General features: G+C 39.4%; 1 protein-coding gene across 9 annotated transcripts in view; it reads right to left on the bottom strand.

Annotated features, from left to right (window-relative positions):
- Nucleotides 1-1359: 1359 nt before the first annotated feature.
- Nucleotides 1360-27129, bottom strand: part of trip12 (thyroid hormone receptor interactor 12) — a 210236-nt gene continuing 184466 nt past the window's right edge. For 8 of the 9 annotated variants that reach the window (XM_060834486.1, XM_060834487.1, XM_060834484.1 and 5 more), the window contains 6 exons: nt 23866-24030; nt 22519-22683; nt 10318-10431; nt 7460-7554; nt 4874-4977; nt 1360-2781 (listed from right to left, as the gene is read on the bottom strand). In XM_060834486.1, the coding sequence (XP_060690469.1) occupies nt 2585-2781; nt 4874-4977; nt 7460-7554; nt 10318-10431; nt 22519-22683; nt 23866-24030 (840 nt within the window). In that variant the 3' untranslated portion in view covers nt 1360-2584. The remainder of the gene's footprint in view (nt 2782-4873; nt 4978-7459; nt 7555-10317; nt 10432-22518; nt 22684-23865; nt 24031-27129) is intronic. The other variant, XM_060834490.1, reaches the window with a different exon arrangement.

The following is a 27129-nucleotide window of genomic DNA, read 5'->3' as shown; positions in this document are numbered from 1 at the left end:
TTTAAGAATGAGTGCAAACATTTTTACACAGTAAATGGACAACTAGGAAGGCCAACTTTCAACTGACATTTGGCAAGCCATTTAATACACTTGACACGCTAAAAGTATGGAGTGTGTGTTTTCAAAGGCCACATGGTGGAACTAGCACACAGGCTTGCTTTCAACCACAAAAATCTCTCTCCTTTCCATATATGAATCAATAATCTGCTCAGATTTACAACATACTAGTTCAATTTTTTTTTAATGTTTCATAAAGTAACAGGCAATGAACCAAATAGGCAGGTAAAACAGGCAAATTATAGGGATGAAGCAACAAATTATGTAAATGGCTAGCATTAACTGTATGGTTCAATATTCTTTCAAGCACAGAACAGTGACTTTTACAAAATGGATGAAAACTGCAACAAGTATACTAAAAGGGTTGCTTGGTTATATAGTACAAGTTTAAGCTCATTTGAATTTAGAATTCAATGTAACAATAATGAAATCTAAATGCTGGAGATTAAAAGAGAGAGTATGATATCATTTCATTGCTCAATATACTCAAATGTTGCTTTAAAAAAACCAAATTTATCACTATTATCCCCTTCCCACAAAGAGCAAAATGTGCAAACCAACAAGTAGCATCCAGGATATCCATCTCCTGAGGTATACACATAAGACCCAGCAGACTGTATGGAGATCAGGAACTGTTAAATCCTGAGTTTTTAATTCCACTATTAGTTAAGAACTGGCTGCAGACTGACAATTGTTTGATCAAGGACTTCCTGTAGGGGAAACCAGGTGTAGTAGGTCCCACTGAGCTTATTAAAGTACCTGCACAAGTTAAATATCTGCTCAGAGAACAGGTTTACTTAAAGTAGTCTTTCATTTCTTGTTTGACATGGGAGTAGAATACCTAAAGTTGCTATAGCTTTATCCTCCCTATCCATGTTAGATTCCCTTAAAAAAATCCATAGGCTTTTAAACTAATTAACCCATAATTTGTTAGAATCAAGGTAAACTGGCTAGGCATGAGGGATAAGAGCTCTGAAGGCCAGTAAGCAGTTATTAAACTATAGCAGTTTAATATTTGGTTATTAATCTAACCTGGTAAAGGAGTTAAATTTGATAAGTCCTCACAGCTGGACAGATTGATTAATCATACCATTGAAGGATATAATTTAAAAAAAACATTTGATTTGTTTCAATATCGATAGGGCCACTGAATACAACAGTGCTCCAAACATTACAACCACATTGAATTTTTCCACCTTTATTTGCTCAAACTCCAACACAACTTTAGTTAAAAAGACACTTTGGCACTATCCCTGAATCAGAAAAGTTTGGTTGCTGAATACAAAATAATTATACAAAAAGTGAGTCAAACATTTTATTTATTTATGTTCAGGTAAAAACATTAACCTGATGAAGTAGTTATTGCAGATTTCAGAAATCAGCACATGAACAGTTGGACAGAGCAGTGTTTACAGGCGCACTATCCTTATCAAACCAAGAGAGCTCAACTATTACTTTTGTTCAAAGCTAGCAGTGCAAAAAACAAGTGAACTACAACAAGGTAAATTAAACAAGATAAAGCAACTGTCCCACTATAACAGCAAGTGGAACTTTCCTCAAAGTTTTACACCAACTGGAAATGCTACCTGTCCCTTGAATAACAGACTAACCAGCCTGATACTGGTTTAAACTACAGATTCTTAAAAAAAGGAAAAAGGGGATTTCTGAGTATTGTTAATTGTTGCCTGAAGTCATTCTGTAAACAAATCTAAAGAGAGATTAAAGGCTTCTGCCAACAGTCCTATTATTTTGCAATAAAACTACTGGCAAATACTAGAATTTGTATATTGGAAACAAATAAATTTTAGACTATGATACAATTGTTGGGCAATGGAGGTTAAGAAATGCTTAAAATCTTCAAGCCCTTGGCTTAACCAGTCGCTGAATCATGGGATTAAGAAACATCACAAAATGCAGAACCCTATGTTACATCACACAAGTGCAGATGAGTTAAACATAAATGGACAAACTAAATGGAAGAGAGGGTGAATATAGACAAGAGAAAAATGCAAATGACACTAACCAGAGCTTAAATTATTTTATGCAAGGTATAAGTCTGTCATTTTCTGCATGTTTGTACATATTAATCTTTGGAAACAAAAAAAAAACCACCAGAAATGTAGGCTCCAGATGGATATACACACCAATACCAAACTGCACAGTGACATTTTATTGATCCGTCATCCTGGAAGAAAAACATCCCTTTCTTTTGATTTTGAATACCACACAGAAAAAAAAGCAATTTAAAAACTGCACCCAAATAATTGTTAAATTAACAAGAACTTCTTTAAGAATTTATTTTTGTTTAAATCTTGCATTAACTTTGGGGTCTTTTTTTTTCAGTCCATAAGGGCTATTTTAATAAATATACCATCCAAGTCTTTTTGTTGAAAATTTGCAGCATACCCAAGCCATTTCTACAACAAGTACGCTGTACACATTGCCTTGATGCAGTGATACACTTAGAAAATAAATCATGATTTTGTCATTTGTTGTAACAGGCAGCTTGAAGATTCAGATGCTGTGATCAGGAGAGATGGAATGACTGCTGCCCTTCTCTAGCAGCTATTAAAAGTTTTTCACGCATTATGTCGATACTGGAGTAATCTGGCAACTTGAGATAATTAACACAGGTCATTACAGAAGGTAAGAAATCATCAGGGTTCTCTGTGGACTCAAATGTCTTGCGGACAATGGTGAGTGGGGGGTTTAAACTCCGAAACCCTGTAAAAAGAAAAACTTGCATAAGTTTTGTCACAGTATACAAATAAATCCAAATTTGCCAAACTTTTACAAGACATTAAGATGTAGGAGCGAAAGCAAACCATTCAACCCGTGAGTCTGTTCTGCAATGAGATCATAACTGATCTGATTACCCTCACCTCCACATTCCTGTTGTTTCCCCGTGGCCTTCAATTCCCTTCCTGATTAAAATTCAATTACTTAATGACCCAGTCTCAACAACCCTGTGATAGGCATTCCGCAGATTCACTATCCTCTGATAAAATCCCTACTCACCTGTCTTAAATGGGCAACCCTTACTATGAGATTAGCTCAGGACAAGATGATATTTAAGCTGTGTTTGAAAATTATAATGTTGGTATGGGCTGACTGATTCTTTACCATTGTGTTTATTACTATGTCTTGGTCAGGTTCTCATTCCCATCTCCTGGCACGGGAGCTAATATCAGAAAATAGATAAAGACAATGGAGATTTGAAAAGCTTCAAGATATACAAGGACAGAGCGCGCTGTGGTAGGGATAAACATGGAGACAATAAAGAATACAAGACCTTCTACACTGGGAGAAACTATTGATGGAGGCAACAGCCTTGGCTCAGTGCAGAGACTGAGGGTTTAAACCCAACTCCAGAAATCTAAACATAATCTAGGCTATATTGCAGCGCAGTATGGAGGCAGTGCTGTACTGCTGGGCCTTGCCATTTTTCAGAAGAGGCTTTGACTATGCCTTCATGGTTATATTTGGAGAGCAGGGGAGTTCTCTCAGTGCCTTGCCCAATAGGTATCATTCAAATAATGTAGTTGACAAATTTATGTCATTCTTAGTAGGGCTAGCTGTGACAAAGTGACCACCGCTTTGCCCTTCCTTAGCTAAACTTCAAACGTATTTCATTATCTACCAGATGGTTTTGGATGTCTGGAATTTGTGAAAGCCACGCTGTCATAGTTGTGGGTACATTCGCTGAGCTGGGAAGTTGATTTGCAGACGTTTCGCCCCCAACTAGGTGACATCTTCAGCACCCACATACCCACAACTATCACAAAACCCACACCTGTGCTACAAATCTTTACGGAAACTTTGAAAGCCATGTTATAAACAAAATGCTTTTATTTCCTTTCGTCCCATATCTGCAAATAATCCACATATTAGATTAGATAAAAACCCGAAAGACATCTGAACTTTGAAAACAAACAACTTATTGAAGTACAAAACCAAACTGCTTTTTTCATCAAATGCAACATCAAGTCAGTGTTTAACTAGTACATTTAATCCACAGAGTTGCTTTGCAGTTTTGGGAGCAACACTTCATTGACCCAAGATAGCCACAGCCTCGGTCAAATGGGCTCCCACTCTCAATCCTTGATCCAAACTAAAAGTCATAATAGAATTGGAAGTCAGAACTGTGTAAGAACCATCGAGAGAAAGACAGACTTCTATTTATTCAGCATTTCCCATGACTGCCGGATGTTTCAAAACACATTACAGCTAATGAATACCTTTTAAAGTAGTCACTGTACTAGAAAGGGCAGGAGATGGCATTTGGTAATATCAATGGCCTAGTAACCCAGGGCTCCATGTTAATGTTCAGGGGACATGCGTTTAAAATCACACTGTAGCAGATCTGAACTTGTAAATAAAACTGAACCACTGTTGATGATTCTAAAATCTAATCTGGTTCACCGAAGTCCTTCAGGGAAAGAAATCAGAGATTTCCCTGGTCTGGCCTACATGCAACTCTAGACCCACAGCAATGTGGCTGACTTTTAATTGTCCTCTGGGCAATTAGGGATAGGCAATAAATGCTGGCCCAGCCAATAACAAAACCACACAAAATTTGGAAAACAACAGTAAATATTAAATGAAGGCGTATACTGAACAACTGCCAAAACTACTTCAAGAGAAAGGCTATGACTGTGGTTACAAGGCTTTATTCATTTAACGTGAAAGAATCCAGCATACAGAAACGTGTAAAGATTCTAGTTTCATAGTTTACATCCATCAGCATGTCACTTTATAGCTCAATGTTTCTCCAACACAAACATCAACGTGACAGAAGTGACAAGATCAGGCTTACCTCCGACAGGTAGTCGTGGACTTCCGGTAACAAACTGAAGAAATAGTCTTTGTTGCTCACCATCAAAACTACTGAGTATTTCAAACAGAAATTTCACTGCACGACTGTGAGATAAGAGCAAAACAAAAAGACACCAAACTTTAAATTAATTGATGCCTTCTGTCATGTCTGCACCTCCAGAGACAACAGTTTCCACAAATCAGAATGTAACTTTCAGTGCAATTCATTTGTACTGTTCCAGTGTCAAACGCGTCAATTCTAGGGAAGGTGAAGCTTAGAGATTTACTTGTGTTGTGACTGCTGAACAGGATATGCCACATTTCACAACCCACATACTAGAAGAGTTACACCAATGTGATTATATTGTTACTCTGTCTATCTTGGGGAGAAATCATGTTATACTGCAAGACCATAAACGATTGGGAAAGCAATCAATGTGCCCTGTTTACTGTAGAGGTTTTATCCTGGTTGTTATGCAGTTTGCTGCCTGTGATGATATAAGCTTTTGTGACTGCTTTATACAATTATACCTTAAGTAACATACAAAAATGGATACTAAAGACCAACTAGCTTAATATTGGATAGGAGTGTTAATGGAATCCTTACTTAACACTGTAAAAGAAACAGAAATGGAAAATATAAGTCAGCAGAAATGACAAGTGTTTTGAAGTAATGTCAGAAAGTATTGTAAAAGGATAATACAGTGGACGTTAGATATTTGGATTTTCAATTTTAAATAAACTGTGTAGTAGATTAGAGACTGAACTGGAAACCGGCAACATGGAGTCGAATAAGTATCAAGGTATTGTCAAAACTGAAAGTAAATGTGGCAAAATGGTATTCTATAAGGATTGGTGCTAAGCCCACAGTTATTATTTACATAAATGATTAAAATTCATATTTTAAAAGTCCAATTTCAAAATTTTTGTTTTGATACTCGATTAGTTATTCATTTTAAATTGGAGACAGATCAATTTTTGTTCAGGAAAAGGTATTTACTAATATGGGCCAAAGCAAATGTATGGAATTAGGCCATAGATCAGACTTGATTTAATTGAATGGTGCAAGACTCGAGGGGCTAAATGGCAAACTCTTGGTTCCTACAGTGTACATGATTAATAAAAACAGGCTGCAACATGGGCAAGACAACATCAATAAAACTGTATGGCTGCCAGGCGATGATAGATGAACTTCAACATATATTGGCAGATACAATCTGTTTTGGGCAGGAGCAATGAGCAGTTCCACGTGCATTGGAAAATAGCTGTGTGAATGGAGAGGTTTGGGGATTACAAAATATAACTCACTAAAAGCTGTGATGTGTTGTCACAAAAAACGTATTGGGTTCATTTCTAATGTAATAGAAAAGGAATGGTCAGTTTGTAAAAAAACTTTAATTAGGGAACATTTAGAAGTACAATTTTAAATCGCAATACTGTAAGAATAGAAGTGCATTGTAAGCAGCAAAAAAATTTTAGAACGTATGAGATTGGAAAGCTTATACCCTGTCAGGAAATATCATAATCTGCTTTCTCAAAGACAGAAGATCTGACAGAACTTGGGAGAATACCAAGGGGTTTCTCAGTAAGCATTTGCACTTGCAGGTGAGAATAAAACTATATCCAATAAAAATTAGGTACAAATAAATCCAGTAAGGATTCCTGAGAAACTCCTTACCCAGAGAGTGGAATTCACTATGAAGGGGAGTAGTTGAAGCTAACAGCATTGACAAATTCAAAGCAAAGCTAAAACAAAAAACAGAAGTAGTTGCTGGAAAAGCTCAGCAGGTGCGGCAGCACCTGTGGAGAGAAGTTACAATTAACATTTTGGGTTGAGTGACCCTTCTTCTTTGGGTCACTGGACCCAAAATGAAAGCTGATTTCTCTTTGCAGATGTTGTAGACCTGCCCTGATTTTCTAGGGATTTCTGATTTTGTTTGATTTCCAGCATCCGCAGTTCGTTCATTTAACTTTACTTTGGGCAAAAGAAAATGAGAAAGGAGACGACATATACTCTCTCTCACCCTTTTCCATCGTGCAGACAATACAAAAAGTTTGAAAGCATTACCAACATATTCAATCCCAGCTTCTCCCCAAATGGACCTCATATTAGAGTTGATATTTCTCTGCATTGTTTCTGTAGCTATAACATTACTGTCCGCATTTTGTTCAATCAGCCAGATGTGGTTATGCAAGGTCTGATTTATTTGAAGCTCAGTATGTATGTGACAATAATAAATCGAATGCTATTGGGGTTACATAAAAAAAAGCAAGAGATCAGGCTCATAGGGGAACATAAAACAGCGATGCAAACCAGTTGGCCTGAACAGTTTGCTCTTTGGCTGTAAACACTTGCTCACTTCAGACAATCTCAGTCCAAATAGAACTGCTTCATGTGTAATCTTTTTGAGTGGTGATCCCACATCATCTACCAAACCTTTGTTGAAAAACAAAACAAAATTCCCTGAAATGGATGCTGTTGTTTCTCTGGGGTTTGATCTAAACGTGTGGCAGATACTGGAGGCAGGTTCAGGTTGAATGCAGTCAGATACATTGAGATAGGCAACTTCAGATGAAACATTCGTACCTGTCATGATTATATCCGTGATCTGGCCTGCAACATTCCATTAATGTTTTCACGTCCCATGCCTCTGACTTGGAGCCGCAGAGTAGCTGATCCAACTGTATGTTAAATAAAAACATTAACAGAGCAAATAAATGAATTTAGAGGGAAGTGTGTTATTAAATCAATGATTTCTGCTTAGGATTATATCACTGCAGATTTACTACAAGTGGTCAAAATTATGCACTCTTAGTAAAAGTGGAAATCTATTTCTTATCAGTAACAGCACTACTGCTGTTACAACAGCGAAAAGGTTCACTCAAATTTCTTATATATATAGGTTTTTACAAGGAATGTTTTGTTACAGAGTGGGGAGAGGCACAAGACAAACTTTTTAAATGGAAAATCATATAAATATCTGAAACAGATAGTCAGAGGTACTTAGGAAATGTAAGCAGAATGATATATTAGTTTTGGGTTATTTTAACATTAAACCAACAGGAATTCAATAGACTGCTGTGCTGTAAACCTCTATCATTTTATGGCATTGAATCAAACAAGTTTTTAAGATTTCAAGTTAGTTAACTCATGCAAAGCCAGTTCTAATTGTCTCAGTCATAATGGTGTTACAGCAGTAAAAGCAAACTTTACTCAATACATACTACTGTCTTAATTACTCAATGGTTATCTCGGTTTATTTGTCAGCAAGTGTTATATTTCATTACTTGAGATTTTCTACCACATTATTTTGCAAATACATTTATTCTCATGGGTAAATTCTTATAAAAATTTGACTTATGGCTTAGAAGTCCATTAATTTCAAGTTTTTTCAATCAGGGTTTATTATTTCATCCAAAAGTCCAGTCCTGGTATGAAACAGAGTGTAAATCTCATTGTGACAGTACCAACAGTTCTGCTAGAACACAGTAGTTCCATTCTCATGCAACCCATGTTATTAAGAAAACTGAGTAATGGCAGCACCATTTAAACTAAAGGGGCCAGAATCACATTATAACAAACACACAATTTAAAAGTTTGCACTTTAGAAGCAGTGCCCCCAATTAGTCAATCGCCTTATAGTGAATTAGTGTTAACAAAATGGGTTATGGCAGAACGACTTGTACTTAATTATAGCAGGAACTAACCTATTTACATGGACATCATTCTTTTGTTTCCCTCAGTCAGAATTTACAAAGGAAAGAAGTAGCATATTATTACTGAATAATTAAGGTTAGGGCCTAAAATTTGGATGAGAAGGTGCAGCTAAGTTTCTGCAAGTTGGCTCAACAGTGCCAACAAAAGGCCAGCCAAGTAGTGTTGGATTTTCAATCTAAATTTTATTTAAAAACATTTGACTCAAACACAGATACCATGACTTTTTTCTCATACTTAGATATCGATCAACTGATGCACAGTATAAAACTGCAGCATTTCTGAACCAGTACTTTTCAGGCAGGCTCACCACCTTAAGGAGAAAGTTTTGCAACATGTAATTTGAAGTGCAGCAAACAAGGAGTTATGAACACAACCTGGTTAAGAGTTTGGCATGTGGCAGAGGGAAGGTTCAGCACAAGTCTGCGAGCTTGTTTGACACAGTAACTGGAGGCGGAATTGTGTACCAGTCACGTTTTCTCAATGAGATATTCTTTGAGAATATAGCTACTAAATCTATCCCTAAATTTCCAGATTATTAAAGCATCTGAATCAATACCTATATCAGAGACATTATGGTGGCTCAGTGGTTAGTACTGCTGCCTCTCAGCATCAGGGATCAAGGTTCGATTCCGACCGAGTGTGCGGAGTTTGCACATTTGCCCAGTGTCTATGTGGGTTCCCTCCGGGTGCTCCTGTTTCCTCCCATAGTCCAAAGATGTGCAGGCTGGGAAATGGGATATGCAGGGTTACAGGCTGGGATGCTCTTTGGAGGCCAAATGGCCGCCTTCTGCACTGTAGGGATTCTATGAATATCTCAGATAGACAAATTTCCATCTTCTTGTTCATGTGACAGTACCTTGCACATGCTGTCTGTAATACTACATTTGTGAATTGATGACCTTTGTTGAAGAACATTTGCAGGAAGTCACCATCATAGCACTGATGTGTATATTACTGGAGAGCCAGTAGCAAATACTAGAATGGAGGATCATAATACCATTTAACACAAAAAGAGATTTAGATGATACTCCAGATAACGGACTTAAATTTGCAATCAGAATGTCCAAGTTGTACTTACATTCAGCAGTAAACTGTCATTTAATTTTCCATTATTTAGACAAATAGTTTTGCTAGCCAGCAAAATCAAAATGGGAGAACAGCTGCTGTGGTGATACCTGACTGCATAATGTCATACCCACAACTGAAGAAATGGCCCTTTTCCTATGTACATATGTCTTACATTATTGTTCTTTTATATGTAATAGGATACAGGGACTTAGGAACAAACATCTGACTTCCATACTTAATTGCACCAGGAGACAACGTCATGGTATCTTAAATAGTACTAATCTCCATTTTCTAAAATAAGAGCAGAGGTCCCATGTAAGAAAATCAATCTTGAAAAATAGATTTGCTGTACAAAGTTATAAACACCAACTGGAATACTTTGTATTTGAAAACTGAAGAAGTCGACTTAATTTTGAGTAATCAAGACAGAAATATTATTGAAGCACAATAAAGTTTGCTTTATGCAGTCTTAAATACAACCAATAATCACTGCTGGTACTTCAGAATGTCACTGCATCAAAATAACATTCGTATTTAAGTGGAAACCAACTTCAATGGGAACGGTTATGTATTTATGACAGCAAATTGCATCAATTTTTAGAGTTGTTCCCAGTGAAGTGGCCTTCGACTAGGAAGGTATATTGCCACAAGAAACTAACCTCCTCAGGGTAAAAATACTGCAAGTGATGGAGTGGAAAAACTGACTCGAAGCCATCTCGAAAAGATTCAAACTGCTTAGAAACTCCTTCATTCAAGGTCCAGTATACTACCAGCTGCAGAAGGAAACATCTCCAATTACACTGAATAAGTACTTGCAATAATGAACATGTCAAATGTTTCAGCGATAATATAATTGGACAAAAGTTGATCCAATATTGAGTGGGGTGGGCCAATAGAATTGGAGAAACTTAATTGCTAGGAGTCATCCTAAGTCACAAAGGACAGGATGAAGGGCACAAAATTTGTGGTGGTACAAGATAGGGGGGACAAAGAAGTTTGGTTAAGTTGAAGTTTACTGAGGTTAGAGGATGAGGGGCTATTCAGTCATGCAGTGATGAGTATGCAGGTTGCAAAGGCAACGGCTAAAGTTTCAACAACAAATGGACTAGTGTCAGAGATGGTGAGTCAGAAGTACACAATCCTTACAATGTTAAGTCCAATAGAATGCAAAGAGAGTGAACCTATGTTTTAGCACGTGACAATGGCAAGAGAAATTGATGAAATCCACCTGAGGGTTCCATGCTTCAGCGGTGAAGATCTGAAGAGGACTGCCTCATTATTCATAACATTTAACTGGGAGAAAGTGCATCAAATCCATGACTGGACATGAAGCAAATAGTCCAACATACTGCCAATGGAGGGATGGGAAACAACAGGGCTAAAATCAGAACGCATGTAGAGACCTAATCCACGTCTGCTATGGAGTAGCAGGGATGAAGAGAGCTATCAATGATCTTGGAACTTTGACAACTGGAAATAAAGTACTGGCCATTTAAGAAAAAGAACTGAAGCTGGCACTTCAGTAGTAATGAAAGCATTCAAAATACTTTCCATCTTGAAGAGGGCAGCAAGTTAGACAACATAATTCTTCCATTCTTAAAGTAATAGATGATAAAAATGAATTAAAATTCTATTCAAAAAGGGAGCAACCCGTGTTAAAAGTTAATTTTAATCAAAAGTGACCCCTAAGGATTAGAAAACAATGCATTTTTTCTTCAAAACAAAAGATGGTGCATGTGCTGAATTTGAACACTAGAGACTAAATTACCAATGACATGAGTCCTTGAAATAATTAATACTTCAGGATGTCAATACATCAAAACAACATTGAGCATTTGAGGAAACCAACTTCAATGGGAATGAATATTTCCAAAATTGCACCCATTTTTAAAATTGTTCCTGGTGTGATGGCCTTGGACTAGCTAAGTAGATGTCTACTTATAGCTAATGGTAAACAGGTAGATGGTCTCACAAACATGTAAATTGTCTCACAATAAAGTAATACTGGTTGTCAATCTAAGCAGGTCCTATTTAGGACACTTAGGTAGGGTCATCAGCAATGCTGCAGACAAACTGATCTTTCACCATTGCTGTCTCATGAAAACCTATAAGGATTTCCTTTTAAAATCACTGATGTAACTCATGTAACTCATTCTGGGGAAACCGCTAGGCAAATTGAAAACATTTGCTTGGTGCAACTGCAATCAACTTTATTTGATCGTAGAAATGTAGCTATTCCAAGTGAATAACAGTTATTAAAATGCAACGCACAAGATTTCCCGAAAAGGATACAACATGAAACATCAGTTATATAATGATCTGAATAATTTTAGGTGTTTTATATTTCACATAGTTCCTAATTAGGAACTGTTGCAAAGATTTGGGAATCAACAGAAAATGAGAGAATCCACTGGATTTTTATATTTGGAGGCATAGGAGCAAAGTTACCAATGACATTGAAAGTACTAGAAAAGAGGTTCTAACAGATTTTGAACAATTTGAAACTTAATTAAAAAGCAGACCTTATAAGGTTATAATCGTGGAATTACTAACCAAGCCACGCGTAAATAAAATCGAGGAGGTAAATGCGAAGTTTGATATGGCACAAAATTGGCATAAGAATGAGTTTCAACTTACAGGACATTGGCATTAGGACTGAAGTGGAAGGGAGCTGCCCCCATGGGACAGGCTCCGCCTGTACCACACTAAGACAAAAAACAAAAATTGCTGAGTAGGAGAAGCTTTAAACTAATTGCAAGGTGTGTGTATGTGGGGGGGGTGCGGAGGTTTCATTAAAGGGCAACCTCAGACATAAAAGGCAAAAGATATGGCAGCTTTGCAGCACGGTCACATGAACAGAGAAAGAGAGAGACACATGAAGGCTCAGCAAGTACAAGCATCGAAAAACTACAAACAGGGACAAGGGGGTGGAAATACATGATTACACAATAAATCAGTGGCTCTTAAATGCTCATATTTTGTTTCAAAGATTACATGAATTAACAGCAAAATTAGAAGTTAATTTGCATGATCTTATCGCCATTATGGAGACATGATTGCAAGGAAACCAAAGCTGGAAATTAAATATTCCAAAGTATATGACTTTTTGAAAGGATAGGCAGAAAGAAAAGGGATGTCGGGTAGCTTAGGACGATATACTGTGGATCCAGCCAGAAATCAGAATATTTTGGATCTGGTGATGAGTGAAGAGACAGGTTTAATTCATGATCTCAGTGTAAAAGATACCCTAGGAACAGTGGCCATTCCTATTTAAAAAGGGAGGCAGGAGACCAGAAACTATAGGCTGGTTAGCCTGACCTTGGTTGTTGGTCAAGGTTTTAGAGTCCATCATTAACGATGAGATTGCAGACTATTTGGGAGTGCATAGTAAAACAGGGCAAAGTCAGCACAGCTTCAATCAAGGGGAGGTCATGCCTGACAAATCTGTTACAATTCTTTGCAGAGGAAATGAGCACATTAGACAAAGGAGAGCCAGTGGACATGATCTATTTGGATTTCTGGAAGGCCTTTGACAAAGGTGTGACACAGGAGGCTGCTAAATAATGTAAAAGCCCACGATGTTAGGACAAGGCACTAGCATGGACAGAGGACTGACAGAAGGCAGAGTGTAGAAATAAGAGCCTTTTTCAGGATGGCAGCCTGTGATAAGATGGTCACTAGGGGTTTAGTGTTGGAACCACAATACTTCATGTTACACATTATTGACCTGGTTGAAGGAACTGAGATTATTACTACGAAGTCTGCAGATGCCACAAGAAATGTTGAGGGAAAGGAGGTGTTGAGAAAGCACGGAGGTTGCGGAACGATTGAGACAAGCTAGGAGAGTGAGTAAAGTAGCAGCAGATGGAATACAATGTGGGAATGTGTGATGTTATTCATTTTGGTAGGAAGAGGAGGTGTAGACTATTTTCTAAATGGGGAAAGGTGTCAGAAATCTGAAGCACAAAGGGACTTGGGAGTCCTAAAGTTAACATGCAGGTTCAGTTGGCAGGCTTATGCAATGACAGCATTTATTTTAAGAGGATATAAGAGTAGAGCTGTATTGCTGAGGCTGCATAAGGCACTGATCAGACTGCATTTAGAATACTGAGCGCGGTTTTGACCCTCACATCTAAGGATGAATGTGCTGGTGCTGGAGGGTGGGTCCAGAGGAGCTTTACAAGACAGTTTTGAAGGAGATCCTGAAATATTAACTCTGATTTCTCTAGCAACTTCTGTTTTTGTTTACAAGAATGGTGGTGTTTTGAAGGATGAGGGGGTTTTGATTGAAACTTACAGAATACGGAGAGGCTGAGATAGATTGGATGTGGAGAAGGTATTTTAACTTGTAGAAGAGACCAGAACCCGAGGGGACATTCTTAAAAAGTGAAGAAAAGACTGTTTAGTATGGACAGGAGGAGGAATTTCGTCAGAGGGCAGTTAATCTGTGGAACCCATTGTGAAAGCCAAGTCATTGAATGCATATAAGACACCGATAGCTTCTTGATTGATAAAGGGATCAAGGATTAAAGGATTAAAGGCAGGATGATCAGCCTGATCGAATGGTGGAGCAAACTCAATGGACCAAATACCTAAGTCAGCTCCTATACCTTAGTCTTATGGACCATAAGAAGATAAACCTCTGCAAAATTTAAATAAAGCTAATTACAAAGGAATGAGGGCAGACTTGACTGCAGTAGACTGGGAAAGGAGTTTAGCAGAAAACCGGCGAGGAACAAAAGTAGTCATTTAAGTAAAATGACATATCCCAGTAAGGAAGAATTCAAGGGAGGGGCTAAAGCAACCATGGTTAACCAAGCAAGTTCAGGACAGTACCAAATTAAACAGAAAACAAACATACAATGGGGCAAAAAAAATAGGGTAAGGCACAGGAATGGGAAAGTTTAAAACCAGCAAAAGATACCAAAAAGTCAGGAGGAAGACAGGAAACTTCATGGATAAAAGTAGCAAGTCATAAAATCTGACAGCAGTTAAATAGATTCAAAACAAAGTGAGGGGTCAAAGTGAACACAGGACTCTTAGAAAATAAGCCGAGGAAATAAGATTGAAGAACTAGAAGGCGGCTTAGGAGCTGATTGAATACTTTGCAGTCTTCACGGTAGAAGATAGTAATATTTGAAGATGATGAAATAATCAAGGATGGGGGGGGGGGGGGGGGGGGGGGAAGTAAATCCAATAACTATCACAAAAGAAACAATATAGGAGAATTAAATAGGGCTTAAGTGCCAACAAGTCCCCTGAACCTGATGAGTACATTCTCGGATATTGAAGGAAATAGCTGCAGAGGTAGAAGATTACCATTAAGAACCATTAGGAAAAGTTTGAGGATTTGAAAACTGCCATGTTACACTCTCCTTCAAAAAAAAAGGAAAAGGAGATAAAAATATACGTAAATATAGGCTTACAGACATCTGTCACTGGGAAAACGTTATAAAATATGTATGAGCACAGCATTTAGAAATATATAGGTAAAAACAATGACTGCAGATGCTGGAAACCAGATTCTGGATTAGTGGTGCTGGAAGAGCACAGCAGTTCAGGCAGCATCCAAGGAGCAGTCAGTTGCTGGCTGAACTGCTGTGCTCTTCCGGCACCAGTAATCCAGAATTTAGAAATATATATGTTATCCTCAAGCAGAGTTCAGCATGGCTTCATAAAAGGGAAATCATGCTGGACAAATTAACCAGAATTCTTAGTGAAAATGGCAAGCAGAATAAAGAGAGGGGAATCAAGATGTTTAATACAGTCGTATTTCCAAAAGGCATTCAATTAGGTACAACACATTAGGTTCTGGAATAAGGGTCCACAATATTGGGGGGGGATTTTTAAAGCATGATTAAACATTTGCCTGACTAATCGAAGACAGAGTTGGGATAAGGGGGACATTTTTAGGTCAACAACCTGGAATGTGACAGTGATCAGTGCTGGGGCCAGAATTATTTAATGATGTGAGGAAAGTAAATGTACCACTGCCAAGTCTGTGGATGACAAAAACAGGTGGCTGCGACAAAAGGAATATAGTCAGGCTGAGGTGGTGGGCAAAAATTTGACAGATGGAAAATGTGAAGATACAGCTTAGAAGGAAGAACAGAGCAGCATGATATTATTGAAAATGAAATCTGCAGCAGAGAGTTTGGGGAGTTCCTCCATGCCAGAGAGAGAGAAAAAAAAAATCACATAAAGCTAGCATCCCATGTTCAGCAAACTGACTTTAGTCAAGGCTATTATTTCAGAAGTGTATAAAAATTGGAGAATTCTTGCTAAACTATCGACAAAAGAGGCACTGGTTAGACCCGACCTATAATATTGCGAACAACTATGGTCCCCTTGGCAGTTCAGACAAGGCTCATCAACTTGATCTTGAGTCTGGAGAGATTTTGTGACAAGAGATTGAGTAGGTTGGGCCTGTAGTCATTGGAATTTGGGAGAGAGACCTTATTGAAACATGAGATTCCTAGGAAGGCTTGACATGATAGTGAAGATGATTATTTCGTCTTGTGGGACAGTCTGGGACCAGAGGGTATCATCTCACAGAGTCAGGGCTTGCCCAGTAAGGACAGAGATGAGCATTTCTTCTCCCAACAGCTGCCAATTTGTGGCATTCTTTCCTGCAGAGGGCTCAATCCTTCAGTATACAGGCTTTCAAATCAGCAAGCAAATCAATGATAAGGGGTAACCAGCACAAAAGTGGCATACAAGAAAATCAAATCACTGATGAACTGAAAGGCAGCGCAGACTTGACAGGTCAAATGGCCCCCTTTTGCCTCTCCAACAGTTCAACAACTCCATGCCAAGCATAATCCCAAACTAATCTAGTCCCACCTGCCTGCACTTGGCCCACATCACTCCGCATAGTTTTTCTTCATGTACTCATCTAAATGTCTTCCAAATGTTGTAACTGTATCCCCAACCACCACTCCCTCTTGAAGTTCATTCCATACACTAGCCACAATGAAAAATTGCCCCTCACTTCTGTTTTAAAATCTTTTCTCCTCTCACCTTAAAAATATGCCCCTTAGTCATACAGCACGGAAACAGAACATAATCCCAAACTGAACTAGACCCAGCTGCTTGCAGCTTGTCCATATCCCTTCAAAGCTTTCCTATTCCTGTATTCATCCAAATGGCTTTTAAACATTGTAATTGCATCCACGTCCATTTCCTCAGGAAGTTCATTCCACATAAGAACCACCCTCTCTGTAAAAAAAAAGCCTCGTCTTTTTAAAAAATCTCTCCGCTCACTTAAAAAATGTGTCCCCTAGTCTTGAAATCCCTTCAGGAAAAGACACCGGCCATTCATCATATCTATACCCTTATATAAAGCCATACCTCGATGCCCTATGTGCCAATGAAAGAGCCCCACAACACAAACAGGTAAGTGAATAGTTTTAAGCATAGCCTTGCTGTAAATCTACAATAGAGTGGGTTCTTTATTGAGATATGTCTCTGAAGTCATAAGTATGGTTAGCCTGGAGCAGTGTTTTGCAGAGGAATATGACAGTGCTATTTTCTGGGTCTGTAGATTGGAAGCAGCAAAAATGGCCCATAGTAGAGTGATATGCTCTTCTTGTCTGATGTGGGAATTTAGGGAGAGTTTACATGTTACTGAGGATTATATCTGCAATAAATGTCACTGGTTGTAAATCCTATCAAATTGAATGGATCTGTTGGAGTTAGAAGCAATGAGGAATTTACAAGAGCAAGGGGGTGTGATGGATGGCAGTTATAGAAAGGGAGAAAACCCAGAGATAGAGTCACATAGATGGGTTATTTCCAGGAAGGTAAGAGGTAGGCAGGTATTGCAGGAGTCTTCTGTCACTATCTTCATTTCAAACAAGTATGCTGTTTTGGAAAATGTAGGGGTGATAAATTCTCAGGGGAAGGTAGCACAAACAATCAAGTATCTGGTATAGAGACAGGCTCCAATATAATGAAGGTTTTGTTGGGTTCCAAGTGATCGATTACGTTAGGGGACCCTCAAGTTGGAGGCATAGATGGATGTTTGTGGCCAGCAGCAAAAAAAAAAATCAGAATGGTGTTGCCTCCTTGGTGCCAGGATCAAGGATGTCTCAGAGAGGGTGCAGAATGTTCTCAAGGGGAGAGGGGACCAGTAGGAGGTCACTCTACACATTGGAACCAACGACATAAGGGAAAAGGATGAGATTCTGAAGGGAGAACAGAGAGAGAGTTAGGCAGGAATTTGAAAAGGAGGTCTTCAAGGGTAGTAATAAATGGATTACTTCCGGTGCAATGAGCTAGTGAGGATAGGAATAGGAGGATAGAGCAGATGAATGCATGGCTGAGCAGCTGGTGTATAGCAGGAGGATTCACAGTTTTGGATCATTGGAATCTCTTTTGGAATAGAAGTACCTGTACAAGGAGGATGGATTGCATCTGAATTAGAAGACGACTAATATACTGGCAGGGAAATTTTCTAGAACTGCTGGGGAGGATTTAAACTGACCAGGGGGTTCAAGATCAACCAGAGACTGGTACAGCTGAGAAAGATTTAGAGATGCTGGTGGTGGACTGGGGTGTATAAAGTTAAAAATCACAACACCAGGTTATAGTCCAACAAGTTTATTTGGAAGCACTAACTTTCAGACTGTTGCTCCTTCATCCACAACCACCTGAAGGAGCAGCGCTCCGAAAGTTAGTGCTTCCAAATAAACCTGTTGGATTATAATCTGGTGTTGTGTGATTTTAAAAATTGAGAGAAGTGAGTCAGCCAGGGTAGGCAGGGACAAAGCAGAGAACAAAGATAGGACTGAAATTAAACTGCCTTTATTTCAATGCAAGAGGCCTAACAGGGATGGCATATGAAGGCAGGGTTAGGAACATGGGACTGCGATATTATAGCAATTACAGAAACATGACTCAGGGATGGATAGGACTGGCAGCTTAATGTTCCAGGATACAAATGCTACAGGAAGAATAGAAAGGGAGGCAAGAGAGGAGAGGTGTGGCATTTTTGATAAGGGATAGCACTACAGCTCTGCTGAGAGGATATTCCCAGAAAAACATCCAGGGAAGTTATTTGAGTGGAATCAGTAATAAGAAAGGGATGATCACCTTATTAGGATTGCATTATAGACCCCAAAGAGTCAGCAGGAAATTGAGAAACAAATTTGTAAGGTGATTTCAATTATCTGTAAGAATAGTAGGGTGGTTATGGCAGGGGATTTTAACTTTCCAAACATAGTATGGGTCTGCCATAGTGTTAAGGGTTTAGATGGAGAGGAATTTGTTAAGTGTGTACAAGAAATTTTTCTGATCCAGTAGATGAATGCACCTGCTAGAGAAGACGCAAAACTTGACCTACTCTTGGGAAATAGGGCAGGGCAAGTGACTGAAGTGTCAGTGGGGGAAGCACTTTGGGGCCAGCGACCATAACTCAATTAGTTTTAAAATAGTGATAGAAAAGGATAGACCAGATCTAAAAGTTGAAGTTCTAAATTGGAGGAAGGCTAATTTAGATTGTATTAGAAAAGCATGTTAAAAAGCTGATTGGGGGGCAGACATTTGCAGGTCAAGGGATGGATGGAAAATGGGAAGCCTTCAGAAATGAGATAACAAGAGTTCAGAGACTGCATATTCCTGTTAGCGTGAAAGGGAAAGATTGGTAGGTGGAGGGAATGTTGGATGACTAAAGAAACTGAGGATTTGATCAAGAAAAATGAAGCAAGCCTATAGAGACATATAGACAGGATAGATCAAGTAAATCCTTAGAAGAGTATAAAGGCAGGAGGAGTATACTGAAGAGGGAAATCAGGAGGGCAAAAGGGGAACATGAGATAGCTTTGACAAATAAGGTTAAGGAGAATCCAAAGAGTTTTTAACAAATATATTAAGGATAAAAGGGTAACTAGGGAGAGAATAGGGCCCCTCAAAGATCAGCAAGGTGGCCTTTGAGTGGAGCCGCAGAAAATGGGGGAGATACTAAATGAATATTTTACATCAGCGTCTACTGTGGAGGAGAACATGGAAGGTATAGAATGTCAGGAAACAGTGACAACTTGAAAAATGCCCATATTACAGAGGAAGTCCTGGATATCTTGAAACGCATAAAAGTGGATAAACCTCCAGGACCTGTTCAGGTATACCTTAGAACTCTGCTGGAAGCTACATGATTGCTGGGCCCCTTGCTGAGATATTTTTATCAATAGTCACAGATGAGGTGCCAGGAAACTGGAATTGGCTAATGTGATACTACCTTTCTTAAATAGTGGTAAGGACAAGCCAGTGGGCTTGACATCAGTGGTGGGCAAGTTGTTGGAGGGAATCCTGAGGGACAGGATATACATGTATTTAGAAAGGCAAGGACTGATTAGGAACAGCTGAAAATGTGTTGCTGGTCAAAGCACAGCAGGCCAGGCAGCATCTCAGATGCTGCCTGGCCTGCTGTGCTTTGACCAGCAACACATTTTCAGCTGTGATCTCCAGCATCTGCAGATCTCACTTTTTACTCACTGATTAGGAACAGTCAACATGGCTTTACACATGGGAAATCACATCTCACAAACTTGAGATTTTGATAAAATGAACAAAAAGGATTGACAAGGGAAGAGCGGTAGACGTGATCTATATGGACTTCAGTAAGGCGTTCGACAAGGTTCCCCACGGGAGACTGGTTAGCAAGGTTAGATCTAATAGAATACGGGGGAACTGGCCATTTGGATACAGAACTGGCTCAAAGGTTGAAGACAGAGGGTGGTGGTGGAGAGTTGTTTTTCAGACTGGAGGCCTGTGACCAGTGGAGTGCCACAAGGATCGGTGCTGGGTCCTCTACTTTTCGTAATTTATATAAATGATTTGGATGTGAGTTAGAGGTGTAGTTAGTTAAGTTTGCAGATGACACCAAATTGGAGGCATAATGGACAGCGAAGACGGCTACCTCAGATTACAACAGGATCTGGACCAGATGGGCCAATGGGCTGAGAAGTGGCACATGGTGTTTAATTCAGATAAATGCGAGGTGCTGCATTTTGGGAAAGCAAATCTTAGCAGGACTTGTACACTTAATGGTAAGGTCCTAGGGAGTGTTGCTGAAAAAAAAGAGAGATTTTGAAGTGCAGGTACATAGTTCCAAGAAAGTAGAGTCGCAGGTAGATAGGATAGTGAAGGCGGCTTTTGTACGCTTTCCTTTATTGGTCAGAGTACTGAGTATAGCAGTTGGGAGGTCATGTTGCAGCTTACAGGAAGTTGGCTAGGCCACTGTTGGAATATTGCCTGCAATTCTGAAACAGTTCAGAAAAGCTTCACAAGGATGTTGCCAGGGTTGGAGGATTTGAGCTATAGGGAGAGGCTGAACAGGCTGGCACTGTTTTCCCTGGAGCGTTGAAGGCCGAGGGCTGATCTTATAGAGGTTTACAAAATCATGACGGGCATGGATAGGATAAATAGACAAGTCTTTTACCTGGGGTGGGGGAATCCATAACTAGAAGACATAGGTTTAGGGAGATGGGAAAGATATAAGAGAGACCTAATGGGCAACATTTTCACGCAGAGGGTGGTACGTGTATGGGATGAGCTGCCAGAGGATGTGGTGGAGGCTGGTACAATTACAATATTTAAAAGGCATTTGAATGGGTATATGAATAGAAAGGGTTTGGAGGGATATGGACTGGGTGCTGGCAAGTGGAACTAGACTAGGTTAAGATATCTGGTCGGCATGGACGAGTTGAACTGAAGGGTCTGTTTCCATGCTGTAAAACTCTGACTCTATTTGGAAGAGTATCTCAGGGTATGTATATGTGCAGAGGAGATTTACTAGGATGTTGCCTGGTATGGAAGGAACGTCTTATGAGAAAAGGCTGAGGGCCTTGAGGCTGTTCGTTAGAGAGAAGAAGGTTGAGAGGTGACTTAATAGTGACATACAAGATAATCAGAGGGTTCGATAGGGTGGACAGGGAGAGCCTTTTTCCAAATAGGGGAATGGCAAACACGAGGGGACACAACTTTAAAGTGAGGGGAGATAGGTATAAGACAGATGTCAGAGGTAGTTTCTTTACTCAGAGAGTAGTAAGGTATGGAATGCTTTGCCTGCAACGGTAGTAGATTCGCCAAGTTTAAGTGCATTTAAGTTGTCACTGGACAAACATATGGACGTACATGGAATAGTGTAGGTGGGATGGGCTTCAGATTACTATGACAGGGTGGTGCAACATCGAGGGCCGAAGGGCCTGTACTGCGCTGTAATGTTCTATCCAGCCTCTCTTTATAACTCAAACCCTCCAAATGTGACAAATCTCTTCTGAACCCTGTGCGGCTTAATGATATCCTTCTGATAACAGGTTAGCCAGAACTGGACACAGTATTCCAGAACAGGCCTCACTAACATCTTATACAACTGCAACATAACATCCCAACTCCTATACTCTGAGGAATGTGCAATGAAGCCAAGTGTGCTGAATGCCCTACCCACCCTATCTAGTTGTGATGCAAACTTCAAAAGAATTCGGTACCTGAACCACAGGTCTGTTCTACAACATGACCCAAGGCCCTACCATTCATTGCACAAGTCCTACCTTTGCTTATTTTACCAAAATGCAATATCTTTTATTTATCCAAATTGAACTCCATCTACCACTTCAGCCCTTTGACCCAACTGATCAAGATTTCTTTTTATAATCTTAGATAATCTTCTCCACTGTCCACTACACCACCAATCTGTATCTTCTGCAATCTAATCATGCCTTCTATATCATCATCCAAATCATTTATATCAATGACAAAAGTGGACCGAGCACCGACCCCTGTGGAACACTAATCGTCACAGGTCTTGTATGGTGCAAGTTTATTCGCTGTTGACTTTATGCAGATGAAAATTATATACATACCCTGAGATATTCTTCCAAATTGTGAATGGTGACAACTGTATCCTTGCCTCCTTTTTTCAGTTCAACACTGGCATATCCAGGTAATGTGAAGTCCAGTCCCAGATCTTCTACAGAGCAGCCATTCATATTGAGGCTTTCCAGAGCCTGTTGAAGACATTCTTTGCTCTATCAAGAGATCCACATTGACAACATTAAATCTAATCTAGTTATATGCTCTAAATACCTGCCCTTGGGTAATGTCAATATTTTAATTTTCCACAAAATGTGCACAGGACGTTCAAAGAGAAAAGAACCGGGTCAAATCGCCCTTGGAAAATTGATCACAGAAGATCAGATGGCCATCTGCCAAACTCGAAGACTCAGCCAACTCTGCAAGGTAAGGTCACTGTCGCATTTCAAGTCACAAACTAAACAACAAGCTCATTAGGAAACTTAGCAAGATTGCACTTGGCAGCATTTGGAAAATGAGAATATGCTCAGCAACCTGATATTCACTTCAGTCAACAAGTGCAATTCAGTTGAGGGAAATTTGTTGCAAAACAAATTTGGAAAATGAAAACTGGACTGCCTTATCTCTAAAGATGAGTGTTGATTGGAGTTTGTCTCATTGGACATGCCAAGTAACACAGGTTAATTGTCAAAATGCCATTGCAAAACCTGGCAGATAAACCATAAATGAATGAGAAAACTTGATAAATGAACATTCCTCATCAGGAGCCCCAAACATACGCGTTTTTCTATTTAAAAACAGCAATATCCAACATTTTTGAGAACTCAAAGTACAGGGAAAATTAGTTCAGTAAGAGTCATACAACATATGGGAAAACTGTCGGTCCATTTCCTCTGAATTTCTCAAACCTGAAAGTGCCCACTTCTTGGTGTGAACGGACAGAATAGCAGAATGTTTTTGGGGAATGCAAAAGAGATATTTATTAAAAAGGGAATTGCGCTAACCCATAATATTTAATTTAGCTGTCGACATTTTTTGCAAAGGTAGTCAAACAAAATTGCCCTTTAAGAGAGATATTCTTTTGTGCAGAATGCCAGAAATGCACTTGTTTCAGGTGCAAGGATAAAGGATGCCAGGAAGCAAAATGGTCAAATTGACATTGCTGATGGACGTAGGTTTGCTCACTGAGCTGGAAGGTTCATTTTCAGATGTTTTGCCACGATACTAGGTATCAGTGACCCTCTGGATGAAGCTTCATTCGGAAGTTTACTGATGTTACTAGTATGATGACAAAACGTCTGAAAATGAACCTTCCAGCTCAGCGATCAAACCTACATCCAGAACCTCAGTCCAAGCTACACATCTTCTCAAAACTTGCCGACATTGTTCATTCTTACCTGTGATCTGTCCTGCTCTAATTTCTTCTTTTGTTTTATGATATCCTCAAGATGACAAATTGATTTTGCTACAACTGGATCAATGTTGAAGAGGTCATGGGAGCAGAGGGAAATTTCTTGCCGCAGCATCCATTTGTAAAATGACAGACTAAGAGGCAAATCCAACTGTTCAAAACAAATGGTGGTGGTGGGGGTGGTGAGTGAGAGAGGCGCATACACACACACATACACACAGAGATAGGGGTGCGTGCGCAGACACACACAGAGGGGGGGTGTGCACAGACACACACAGAGGGGGAAGTGCAGGGGGCACACACACCAAGGCACAGAGCCATAGCGATACAGAAAGCAAGCCAGGGCAGGAGGAAGGGGTAATAAAAAAAGTGAAGTTACACAATGAATAAGCATTTACAAACTCAACGCAAACATACTTATCCCAATTTGGGATCCACATTACATGTTTCACTAAAATAAGTCACTGCAAGTCTGCGATGCATAATGCAGTGAGATGCACCACAGAATAAGATACAGATTCCAAATCTCAAAGTTGAAGGCAGGAGTCTTATGAATGTCCAGTTTAAAATCTATTATGTAGTTCTATTATATACACCTTAATTGGCTACTTGGCAATAAACAGAATTGATTTTGAACAAAATATGTAAACATGCAGTTCAATGATGAGATGAATTTTATACGAAAAGATAGTGATTGCAACGCCATCTCTGAATATCTATGCATACGAAAAAATTCAATGCTCCATGCAGAACCCCACTTCTTTCTGTGACTATTGATCTTTTAAGAATTTAAGATTTTTAGGAAAATATACGGTGTATTAATTATTATAACTTGCTAACAGATGTGTCCTTATTACAGACTTTGAGCTTTTACACAATTGAAATTCAGCTGAGGGCAAGTAGCCCATCACCTAATTATAATTATAGTTATTTTGACCCCTTTGTTCTTTTTCTAAAACCTCATTTGGACAATCAGTCAATCACTGGAACATGGCAAAACAACGGACTGAAATATATGACAAGCTAATTTAGAAGTTTCAATTTGGAAACCTTTCTGCAGTAGCTCTAAGTTACTTTCCAGTTACTGATCCGTTGGAAGAGATTTTATTTTTACTGAAAAGAACTTTACCTGATCAATTATTAGAAAAATCCTCTTCACCCCTGGCAGCTAACTATCCCACAAGTGAATTAGCAGTGGAATCTGTTCAACTAACAGCTGCCACTAGATTACTGCCTAAATAAAAGTCTATGCAGGGCTCTCAAAGTTTTCTAAATTTGCTTTAACATTTTACAGATAAAAATGAAGGTCCTTCCTAACATCTGCTCTAAAGTGATACAGAAATGTTCTGTTAACTACTGCCTGGTGCATAACCGGTGAGGGAACTTGTATTTCCTGCTAATAGTAAAGCTTCCTCCCCCCGTCCCCCTGTTCACCCCCCCCCCCCGTCCCTCTTTCCCCCCCCGCCCCCCAAGAATGCTTTTCACAGACCAACTCCTGTAATATTGCTCTTAAGATCAGTATAGAGCTAGTTGGTATTGGAAAAGTACTGTGGGTCTGCTGTAAAGTCCTCTGACATGGTTTTGCAAGTCTTTGAGTTGTAACTACGGCCACAAAGTTTCAAGCTCACCACTACCTTATGGGCAATTAGAAACAGGTAAAAAAGTGTTAGTCCACTCAGAAAGCCCATGCCCCACAAGTAAATATAAAGAAAACAATCTGGACCTAGAAATAGGTGATGAATTAGTGCCCTTTGTCTCATGCTTTACCTCAATTACGGTAAAGTGATTGTCAACATTCAAGAAAGTTCAATAATTCCATCTTTCTGGTCTCCTATTTAACTTGAGTAGATGGTGGTGACCTTCCTTCTCAAACTGCTCCATTCAGAAGATGGAGCCATACCCACATTACTGTTAGCAAGTGAGTTTCAGGATTTTGACCCAGTGGCACTGAAGGAACAACCAGATAGTTTTAAGTCAGGATGGAACTGGAGGGGAATTTGCAGATGCTCCCAGATTCATACTGCCCTTGTCTTTTGAAGTTGTAGATTTTGCAACTTTGGAAGGTAAGGTTCCTTAGACAATAGTCAGTGGTTGGACCATGTCTTGTCGATGACACACATTACTGCCACTGTGAGACTGTGTTGGGTGGAATGAATACTTAACGTGCCAACTGAGGTGTCAATAAAGGTTTTGAGTATAAATGAATGAAGCGCCAACCGGGCATGTGGAGTGTGTGCCATCACAACCCTAAGAGATACATTGCAGACACATGGAGGAGTCAGGTGGGGGAACTGCCTCAGACTCTGCTCTTGCAATCACTTTTTAAAAAAATATTTGTTCATGGGATGTGGGTGCCACTGGATAGGGCATTATGAAATGTCCATATCTAATTGCCTCAAAGGCAGTTCAGAGTTAAGTACATTGTGATGAGTTTGGAGTCCTATGTAGACCAGGAAAGGTAGGGATAGCGCACTTCCTTCCCTAAAAAAAAGGGACACTGGTGAACTCGATAACTTTTTTTAAAAATCTGCACAATTAACAGCCAATTTTTATTTAAGATTCCCACTGACATTTCCACAACAACACTGTCTCCCCAAACTTCCCCCCAGCATTGTTATGGCAGGTCCAGTTCTGTTTCTGTTCAATGTTCTGGATTCACCAACGGTAATACCACTGAGTATAGCAGCATTTTAAATAAAACAGGAGACAGCCATTTGGCAACTGAAGCCTGCTTTGCTATCAATTCAATACGATCATCGCCAAATTGTTTTCCCCATCTTTCTCAATAAACATCGATTCCCTTGATTATTAGAATCTACTCGACCTTAAAAAAAATTCAACAATTCTGCTTTCACTACCTGGAGGGGCAAAGTTCCACAACTATCAAAAAATTCCATCATTGAAATGTAATCCCCCATTTTGAATGAGTGCTTCCTAGTTCTAGACTTTCCAGGTCCAATCTCAGGCAATTCAGGATTTTATAGACTTCAATCAATTCACTCCTCACTTATCTGAACTCCAATGAGAATAAAGATTAGCTTATTCAACGAACCCTCGTAAGACAACCCACTCTTTCTCGATACTTACCTTGTAAATCTCCTCTGAACTACCTCCAATGCAGTTACATTCTTCAGTAAATAAGGAGACTAGAACTGCACAGTATTTGAGATGCGGTCTCCAAATTGTGGGTGACTGAAAATCCCTACTTTGATGCTGCCAAACTTAAAGTTCACCAAGAATTTCTGTTTTG

This window comes from Hemiscyllium ocellatum, chromosome 13 (genome assembly GCF_020745735.1).
Source record: "Hemiscyllium ocellatum isolate sHemOce1 chromosome 13, sHemOce1.pat.X.cur, whole genome shotgun sequence".
Taxonomy (NCBI): Eukaryota; Metazoa; Chordata; class Chondrichthyes; order Orectolobiformes; family Hemiscylliidae; genus Hemiscyllium; species Hemiscyllium ocellatum.
Note: the sequence above shows the minus strand (reverse complement) of the source record. Positions and strands in the feature narration are given on the sequence as shown.